Source organism: Corapipo altera, unplaced genomic scaffold, assembly GCF_003945725.1.
Source record: "Corapipo altera isolate COAL_440 unplaced genomic scaffold, ASM394572v1 174, whole genome shotgun sequence".
NCBI lineage: Eukaryota > Metazoa > Chordata > Aves > Passeriformes > Pipridae > Corapipo > Corapipo altera.
The window spans coordinates 392,498-401,620 of record NW_020885022.1 but is presented as its reverse complement, the minus strand read 5'-3'; the positions used below and the strand labels follow the sequence as shown (position 1 = coordinate 401,620).

At 65.7% G+C, this 9,123-nt stretch overlaps 1 protein-coding gene across 3 annotated transcripts; it reads left to right on the top strand.

Annotated features, from left to right (window-relative positions):
* Nucleotides 1-315: 315 nt before the first annotated feature.
* On the top strand, nucleotides 316-8,263 carry ACBD4 (acyl-CoA binding domain containing 4). Of its 3 annotated transcripts, none has more exons than XM_027667899.1 (10): nucleotides 317-451; nucleotides 529-649; nucleotides 726-810; nucleotides 881-1,001; nucleotides 3,162-3,275; nucleotides 4,151-4,257; nucleotides 5,495-5,645; nucleotides 6,865-7,022; nucleotides 7,502-7,546; nucleotides 7,821-8,263. In XM_027667899.1, the coding sequence occupies exons 1-10, from the start codon at nucleotides 382-384 to the stop codon at nucleotides 7,929-7,931; spliced, it is 1,083 nt and encodes a 360-aa protein (XP_027523700.1). In that variant the 5' UTR covers nucleotides 317-381; the 3' UTR covers nucleotides 7,932-8,263. The 3 variants fall into 3 exon arrangements, with proteins under 3 accessions (XP_027523702.1, XP_027523700.1, XP_027523701.1); XM_027667900.1 differs by having other exon boundaries at nucleotides 349-426; XM_027667901.1 differs by lacking the exons at nucleotides 4,151-4,257; nucleotides 5,495-5,645 and having other exon boundaries at nucleotides 316-451.
* Nucleotides 8,264-9,123: the final 860 nt, after the last annotated feature.

The following is a 9,123-nucleotide window of genomic DNA, read 5'->3' as shown; positions in this document are numbered from 1 at the left end:
CCCACTGTCCCAGTCCCTCTCCCAGTATCCCGCTCTCCCTGTCCCACCGTCCCAGTCCCGGTCCCTGCAGTTCCGCCCATCCCCGCAAGGCGGCGCCTGGACCGCCCCCGCACCTGCACCCACTCGCCGGCAGGGGGCGCCCGCACGGCGCTCAGCGCCGGGAGCCGGGGGAAGGGGCGGGGCGTCCCATCCGGGGAGTGGGGCGCTGATTGGAGGGGCCGATGAAAGGCGAGCGCTGATTGGGCGTGACGCTCTGGGGCCGATGTAAGGCGGGCGCCGATTGGCCCCGCGCTGTCCCCACACGGAGAGGGACCCGCACCGGTGCCGGTGCCGGGGTCGGTGCGGGGTCGGTGCGGGGCTGGTGCCGGTCCCGGTCCCACCATGGAGGAGCCGAGCTGCGGGGCGCAGTTCCGCGCCGCCGTTCAGGTGATCCAGGGGCTGCCGCGGAGCGGTGAGTAGGTGGGGGGGCCGGGGCCGGGGCCGGGCGGCCGCGCCGCCGGGGCGGCCCCGCTGAGCCGTGTCCCGCAGGGGCGTACCGGCCCTCCTACGAGGAGATGCTGCGCTTCTACAGCTACTACAAGCAGGCGACGGCGGGGTGCTGCCAGGGCCCGCGGCCCGGCTTCTGGGACCCCATCGGCCGGTACAAGTGGTAAGAGCGGGGGATGTCCCGGTTGGGTCCGGCTCGTGTCCCGGGCCGGGTCCTGTTCACCCGCCCGGCCCCGCAGGGACGCGTGGCACAGCCTGGGGAGGATGTCCAAGGAGGAGGCGATGGCCGCGTACGTGGCGGAGATGAAGAAGGTGGCCCAGAAGGTAACGGGGCGGGCGGCGGGGCCGGGCCGCGCTGCCGGGGCCGCCCGTGTCCAGCCGCGTCCCTCCGCAGGTCATCGACACCGTGCCCATGGACGAGACCACGCGGGAGATGTTCCGCTACTTCGAGCCGCTCTACGAGGTGATCCACGACATGCCCCGGCCCCCCGAGTTCTTCTTCAAGAGGAAAGGGGGTGAGTGGGAGCTGCTGCGCTCCGGCTGTGCCCAGCGCATCCCTCCCCTCTGTGCTCCCGTCCTGGCACAGCGCTGCTGCTGGTCCCTGCTTGGGGCTGCACCGGGACAAACAACACCTCTGGGCTCTGCTCTGCCCCGGGGCACATCCTGCTGCTGCTCCCTGAGGGATCGGGGACACCACATCCCACCTGACCCCCCTGCTGTGGCACAGCTGCTGCCAAGGGGCTGTTTGGGCACCCCCAGACTGGTGTCCTGTTGTCTCTTCAGTCTGGGCTCTCTCTCTGCGAAACTTCGCAGTGAGAGTTTGAGATTTGGCTTCCAAGTGCCCCTTGGCCCCAATCCCTGTAAACAGTGGAGCAGGAATCAGCTCCCAGGGAGGCTGTGCTTTTCCTTGGCTCTGGCTCATCTCCAGGTCATCTGATGTAAACACCTGCATGGACCAGCCAGTTTTTGCGTGGAGTGGATGTGGAGAAACTGGGGTTGAGAAATGGGATTATTTAATCCGGGCTGTGCTAGAGGAGAATCCTTTCCAGCCCTTTCCATGCCTCTGGCTGCTACCTCGTGCTGGGAAGGTGCTGGGGACCTGTCCCACCCCTGGCTCTGGGCTGTCCTGGGTGTATCTGACTTGTGAGGAGCACCCAGGGGAGCGAGGGGCTGATGTGGGGGCTCAGAAAGGTGTCAGCTGTGCCGTGTCACCAGTGGGTCAGCTCAACAGCACAGGAATTTTCAAGGCATTTTCACAGTGGGTGTGTGAACTGTCAGTGCTTTGGGAGAGCCATGACAGACTCATTCCCTGCCTGTCCCCAGGCTGTCCTGTGCCTGACAGCTCCCTGCTTCCAACAGGGATGCTGAAAACACGCAGCCTGTAAGGCTTGGCCTCAGGGTGGCCTCTCCTTCCCGTGGTACCCAGGTGCTTTGTTCTCCATGTGGATGCTGAATCCCTTTAAAAAGCAAACAGGCTCAGTTTTTCACTGGACTGTAGAAGCTAGGTCTAAACTCCTGGTCATTATCCACTTGGGAGTGTCACTGACAGATGCCACTGTCCCTTAAATCTAAACCTGGCAGTGCCCATGGAGCCAGCGAGCCCAAGGTGGCTGGGACAGTGTGTAAAGCACTGAACTCCTGGAGGTGTGTTGAGTCATTTGTGTTAAAGCTTCCCCCACCCACCTTCAGACTGTGGGATTGCAGCTTTGGTTGCCCTGAACCAGAGCAGAGAGGGGATTTCAGAGAGCAGAGCGTGGCAGGTGCCTCCGGCAGGTGCTTTTGGGGGACAGAGGTGAGAGTCTGGGCAGGTTTGGTTTTGTTTGGTTACAAAGTCAACACATCGTAAAGTAGCACTTGGACCCCAAATCTTGGGTGGCTCCAGGTCCCAACAGATCTCCAGTGAGTGGTGCTTTCACCAGAGTCTTGTGAACGTGGCTGGCTGGAGCCGGGTCTGTCCAGGTGCCGTGCTGTGGGAGGTGACAGGACCCTGCCTGACCTTACCCTGCAAGGTCACAGCCCACCCTGGGGAGACATTAGGGAATGGTGACAGTCCTGGAGCGGGGCAGCCCTGGCACTAACCCCTGTGTGGGGTGGGGGCTGCCCTTGCCCCTCAGTGGGCTCTGGGGGTCCTGTGTTCTGCTGTGATGGCAAAGGCAGGTTGGGAACAGCAGAGAAGTGCAGGCAAGGAGCAGTAGGGGAACATTACCACACACCTGTCTGCCCAGGAGCAGGGATCAAAGTCCTGGGAACTGCTGGAAGCAGGGCTAGGATTAACCCCACAGGCCCCACGGGGCAGTGGGAAGGGCTGGGGCCCCATCAGGAAGTTCTTCTTGGGGTGTTGCTGCCCAGACAAGGCTCTTGCAGCCAGCACTTCTTGCGTGAGGCTGTTTGTTGGGGTGGGTTGTGCCATGGGCCGTGGGCCCCCCCAGGGGACAGGACAGTCACCTGGCAGTGTTTACCCAGCTGTCACCCAGCACTGATCCCTCTGCCTGCTACCTCGGGGGGGACTCAGGGACAGGGACACCCCTGCCACCCCCGGGTGGTCTGTGTGGGGCAGACCCTGCTGGCTGGTTTACTTCATGTTGGTTCCTGGGCAGCAGTGCTGAGCCCAGCCCAGAGCCAGTGCTGCCAGGACACCACAGCACGTTAATCCTCTGCCTGTTCCCTCCGTGCAGACAGTCGGGAACAGCTGGACGGCCCCATCCAGGATGTGCCAGGGAGCAGCCCGGCTCCGGAGTGCCCCGAGGATGCCCTGCCTGGGGAGCAGCAGGGCGGGCAGCACGTCCCAGGTTGGTCTCCCTGGTGTGTCCAGCACCCGGCAGACACCCCGGGGAGGAGGCACTGGGGCTGGGCCTCCACCCATCTGCAGAGCTGTTGGCTTCAGGCACCTCTGCTCCAGCCCTACCAGTGTTTCCAGGCAAACTGGGGCTCTTCTTGGGTCCTGCTGTCCATGCTGGAGGAACCCTGGGTGTGAGGATTGACTCTGCCTCACTTGTACCTCTGCAAAGGGGTCTAAACTGCAGGAAGTAGGGGAGGGTGTTTCCCCGTGGACTGGGAAACCATCACCCTGCAAGGTCCATGATCCGTGTGAGGATGTTCTCCCTCGGCTCAAGCCAAGCCCACCCCTTCCTTGGCACTGGGATTCCTGGCTCAGCCCTGGCTTCCCTCACACAGCCCTCATGCACTCGCCCACGGCCGCCCTGTGCCCCCTCGAGGGGCCCCTGGCTGTGCCCCGGCGTGGGCAGGGTGCTCCCTCCGGGGAGGTCCCTCCCGCCGCTCCAGCCTTTCCCCCAGGAGCAAATATGGTCACGGAGCAGCGTCCCGGCCGTGCCCTCCCTGGAGCAGCGGGGCTGGCAGTGCCCGGGGAGCCGGGCAGGGTCCCTGTCTGTGTGACAGGGCACGCTGCTGCCCCGGGGGCTGGGGGGTTGTATGAACAGGACACTGTGGGCAGGACAAGGGGGAATTCAGTCCTTGGAATCACAGCCGTGATCTGGGTGGTGTTAACAGAGCCAATTCCCTCCCGCTCCCCGCCTCAGCTTCCTCCTCATGCTGCCTCCTCCTGTGCACACAGGCTCCTCCTTGTCCACCTGGGGACCTGCTGCCCCCGAGACATGGCCAGAACCCCCTGCCCTGCCCGTGGCTGAGCCAGGTGCTTCCCTTGCAGGAGGTGGACTGGCTCCTGCCACCGAGGGGCTTGAGGGCAGCCAAGTGACCAGTGACTCCGAGGGGGACATGTACTGCGACACCCTGGAGCAGGGGGAGCCCAGGAAGGTAATGGGGGGCTGGGGAGCGCTGGAGGCTTTGCCAGCTGCCAGCCCTGCCCTGCCTCGGCTGCACAGGCACATCTGCAACTGCTCAGACACATCCCCACACTGCACAGACACCTCCACACTGCTCAGACACATCCCCACACTGCACAGACACCTCCACACTGCACAGACACATCCCCACACTGCACAGGCACATCCCCACACTGCTCAGACACCTCCACACTGCACAGGCACATCCCCACACTGCTCAGACACATCCCCACACTGCACAGACACACCCTCACACTGCACAGACACATCCCCACACTGCACAGACACACCCTCACACTGCACAGACACATCCCCACACTGCTCAGACACCTCCACACTGCACAGGCACATCCCCACACTGCTCAGACACATCCCCACACTGCACAGACACCTTCACACTGCACAGACACACCTTCACACTGCTCAAACACCTCCACACTGCTCAGACATCCCCACACTGCACAGACACACCCTCACACTGCACAGACACATCCCCACACTGCACAGACACCTCCACACTGCACAGACACACCTTCACACTGCTCAAACACCTCCACACTGCACAGACACATCCCCACACTGCTCAGACACACCTCCACACTGCACAGACACCTCCACACTGCACAGACACCTCCACACTGCTCAGACACCTCCACACTGCACAGCTCTCCTGGCTCTGCTCAGCACTGCCATCCTGGGAGCCCAGCAAGCCTCACTGCGTTGGGACCCAGTGCCCCTCTGTGCTTCGTGTCACTCCTGAAGCCTGTTCCCTGTCACCAAGAGGAGGCTGAGGAGCCTCCCCAGCCCCCCTCATTTCTTGGTTCTGACTCTGGGGGGCACCTGAGTGAGACCCACGGCCCCACACAGGGCCAGTGCTGCCACTTAGACTGCACTCCTGCCACTTCTCCCTGCTGCTGCCACCTGGTTTGGCACTTGAGGTGTCCACTGTGGTCAGGAGGGAGGAAGCCCCCCCTCTTTTGCCATCTGGAGCCTGGGCACCTCACTTCCCTCAGGTTCTAGAGCTCTGTCACCTCACAGACTGGGTGCTGACTGGTGTTACCAGTGGGATTCAGCTTCACTCAGCCACACACACCCCCCACCACAAGGCAGAGAGGGGCACCACCGCTGCCCTGGCATCACCCATTGTGCCCCAAAGCCTCAGGGAGGGCAGTGGGGTCTCAGGGCCCTTCTTCTCCCCCCTCACACAGGCTGGGGGGCCGCAGGGCCTCACCCCAAATGGCATCCAGGCCGGGGCTGAGCCCCTGGAGCCCCGTGGTGCTGGGCAGGGGCTGTGGGGCGAAGGCAGAAGACCCGAGGGGAGCGGCAGCACTGACCTCGGAACCCTGGGCTCCCAGAGAGGTGGGTGCAGCCTTGGCCCCTTCCTGCTGCTCCCCCCTGCAGGCAAGGCTGGCCTGGGGGGCTCGGGGGGTGGGCGGGGGCAGGGCCTGCCACCACTCACAAGGGACCAAGTTTGGCTCCAGCACCCAGGGGTGGGTCATCAGTAGCTGCAGGAAGCCCTGAGTGTCCCCTCTAAGCACCCCTTGGTCCCCAAGTGTGGTGGCTCTACCCCTCCAGGACACAGCCCCTCCGCTGCCTGTTCCTCACAGTGGTACTAAATTGTCCAAATTTGGAGAGTGTTCTGCTGGCCTCTCCAGCAGCTGAGCAGGGATAGAGGATTCCCAGCTCCCCCTCTATCCAGCTCCTGCCAGTGGTCCTGTGGCTCCACTGGTGCCTTTGGATGTGGTGGTGCCAGGGGTGAGCTCTCCCCAGGAGGGTGGGAGGTGAAAACTGGGCCCTGTGCCCCTGGAGGTCTTGGGGACACCGTGTTACTGTGGTGTCACTCACCACTGCTGCCAGTGTCTGGGGGGCACCACCTGTGCTGTGGGGAGGGGACAAGGAGCCTCCTGCCACCCTCTGTGCTGTCCCCAGATGCATTTGGAGCTCGCTGCTCCAGGGTGGCATTGCAGGGGTGGTGTCATCACCTTACCTGGGCACAGCCACCTGTCTCACCCTTCTCGTTTTACTGTTCCCACAAACTGGGCTGCTTGACCTTGGGAGTGAAGCTGTACTGAGGCTGATCTGGCCAGGCTGGGCTGTCCCTGGGTGCTGCACTCAGGGGGTGCCAGCGAGTCCCTGCCTGTGCCCTGCTCACAGCACAGACTGCCCAGGGCTTTCCAGGCTGGTTTGGGGCCCGAGGGTGGGCGGGGAGACAGCTTTACCAGCGAGGGGTCCTGCCTGGTGCTGGGTGTCCTGCCTGTGCCGGGTGACACAAGGTGACCCATGTGCACCACTGCACCTGCCACATCAGTGGGCTGGAGGTCACCCACTGCCACCACCACTGCTGGGGGGGCCATGGTGGCCCGTGTCCCTGGAGACAGCCCTGGTGCCACAGGACTGTGGGGCTGCTGGGCTGGGCTGGGCTGGGGGCAGCCGTGGTGTGGGCAGTGTGTGGCACTCCATGGGAGCCATTACCTGCTGCCAGTGCAGGGTGGGCTGTGCCAGCCCCGGGGCTCCTTGGGGGGCTCGAGGCGGTGCCCAGCCTGCCCTGTCACCCGTGTGCCCGCCTCTGTGCCCCCAGATCCCCAGCCCACCGCGGGGGAGCAGGACCCCGGGAACACCGCCGAGCTCAGCCCGGAGCTGGAGGCCCACGTGGCCAGCGCGGTGCAGGCCCTGCAGGAGGAGCTGCGGCGGGTGCGGGAGCGGCTGAGCCGGCTGGAGACGCTCACCTGGGCACAGGTACCCGCCGGGGGGGCCGGGACACCACCCCGGGCCGGCAGGGCTCGGCTGGCCCGGGTGGCCCAGAGGGCGGGGACACCCCGGGGTGTGGTGGCACCTCCCGGCAGGGCCGAGGCTGATCTACCCCACGGTGCAGGCAGGGAGCTGCTGCTCCCTCATTCCCACCGCCCCCCCCTCCATTCCTGCTGCTCCCCATCATTCCCACCGCTCCCCATCATTCCCACTGTCCCCATCATTCCCATTTCCCCCATCATTTCTATTGCCCCTGTTATTCCCACTGGCTCCCCATTTCTATAGCCCTCATCGTTCCCATTGCTCCCCTCATTCCCATTGTCCCTGGGGTCCTGGCCCAGCTGTGCCATTGGATCCCTCACAGGAGCCCCACACGGGCTCCCTTCAGCCCCTTCCCTCCCTGTCCCGGGGGTGCAGGCACTGGAAGGGGGGTGCCAGCCCCACCTGCACCCTGTCCTGTCTTGCAGGGGGACACGGCTGGGACAGACCCCGACCCGGCACTTGCTCCGCAGGTGAGTTGGGGGTGAGGCAGCACTGTGGGGTGGCCCTGCTGTCTCACCACCCACCCCATGGTCCCCGGGGGCCTGGAGACACAGCGAGGGGCAGGTGACATCCCTAGGGACACGTCCCCAGCCTCCAGACACCAGGGACGGTGCTGATGATCTCCAGAGGAGGGATGTGAAGGACCACCAAGCAGTGGAGGGCTGGGGCGGGGGGGGAGAGGGTTTGGTGACATCGGTGCCACCTCTGTCCCCCCCCCCACCCCCCTTTCTGTCCCCTCGCCAGGTGACGTCCCCGTGGCCCCTGACGGTGTCCCCCCGCACGCTGCTCTTCCTCGCCACCTGGCCCTTCCTCACCCAGTGGCTGCTGCGCCGCTGGCAGGGCAGGAACAGGTGACCAAGAGGTGCCCCCCACGGCCCCGCTGCCACCCCATCCTACCCCATCCATCCCGCTTGGCACCAGCCGGGGGAGCTCCGCGGACACATCGCATCACCAGCCACGGGGGCTCCGCGGGCGGGACCCACCCCGGGCGGGGGAGCCCCCGAGAGCCACCAGCGCCACCACTGTCACTCAGGGCCAGCCCCGAGGGGAGCGGGGCCGGGATCGCTTGGGATCCACCCGGGATCCGGGGGGTCCCATCCACGCACAGCCGGACCAGCCGCCCGGACACTGCGGGGTGCTGGGGCACCATCCGAGCCTGCCTCGATTAAAGTTGCCTTTTCGGTGCAGCCCCGCTGCCTGTGCCCTGTGGGGGGAGGGGACGGGGCCCCGCGGCCTGGCCTGGCCACACACTGTCCCCAAATGGTCACACACTGTCCCCAAATGGTCACACACTGTCCCCAAATGGTCACCCTCTCCAGCCGGGCCACCTGCTCTGGCCAGGCCACCCCACTGTCCCGTACTGGCCACCCACCGTCCCCTCCATATCAGAGGCCCCGGTGGCAGCTGCCCTGGTCTGTCCCCAGTCCCCAACCTCCCCCCAGGCCGGGTCCCATCCCCAGGCGAGGGGGGTGGCGGTGCCACCGCGGGGCCCCTCCGGTGCCACCAGGCCCCTGCCAGTGCCACCCCTGGGCCGGGGGGGCTGGGCAGGGCAGGTGACACAGCGGGTGACACAGACACACAAACATCACCACCGTGTGTCCCACAGCGGGCCCTCCTGTCCCCCTGTTCTCCCCCCCCCCCCCCCCCAAGGCCGTGGGGCCCCCCGAGCCCAGCCCCGCCCCCGGACGTGGGGCCCAAGGGGGACATCGCCAGTGGGGGTGGCAGGACCGGGACTGGGTCCAGGGCCAGGACTGGGCCAGGGACTGGGACGAGGCCTCGTTCCGCCTTAGCTCCCCCCTCCCCCAAGGCTTTGGGAGCGCAGCCCCGCGCCGGCCCTGGGGGAAAAAAAAAAGGGACGCGGCGCCTTTAAGAAGGGACTTCTTTCCGCTGTGGTTTGTTTACATCTCCCTCCGCCGGCTGCACCGATCGCCGCACCCATCGCAGCCCCGGGATCCTTCCGCCCGCCCCCTCCCCCTCCCAGCCCGGCACCCCCCGGGTCCACCGGGCACCCCCCGCACCTCCCCGGAACCCCCCGGGCCCAGGGGGG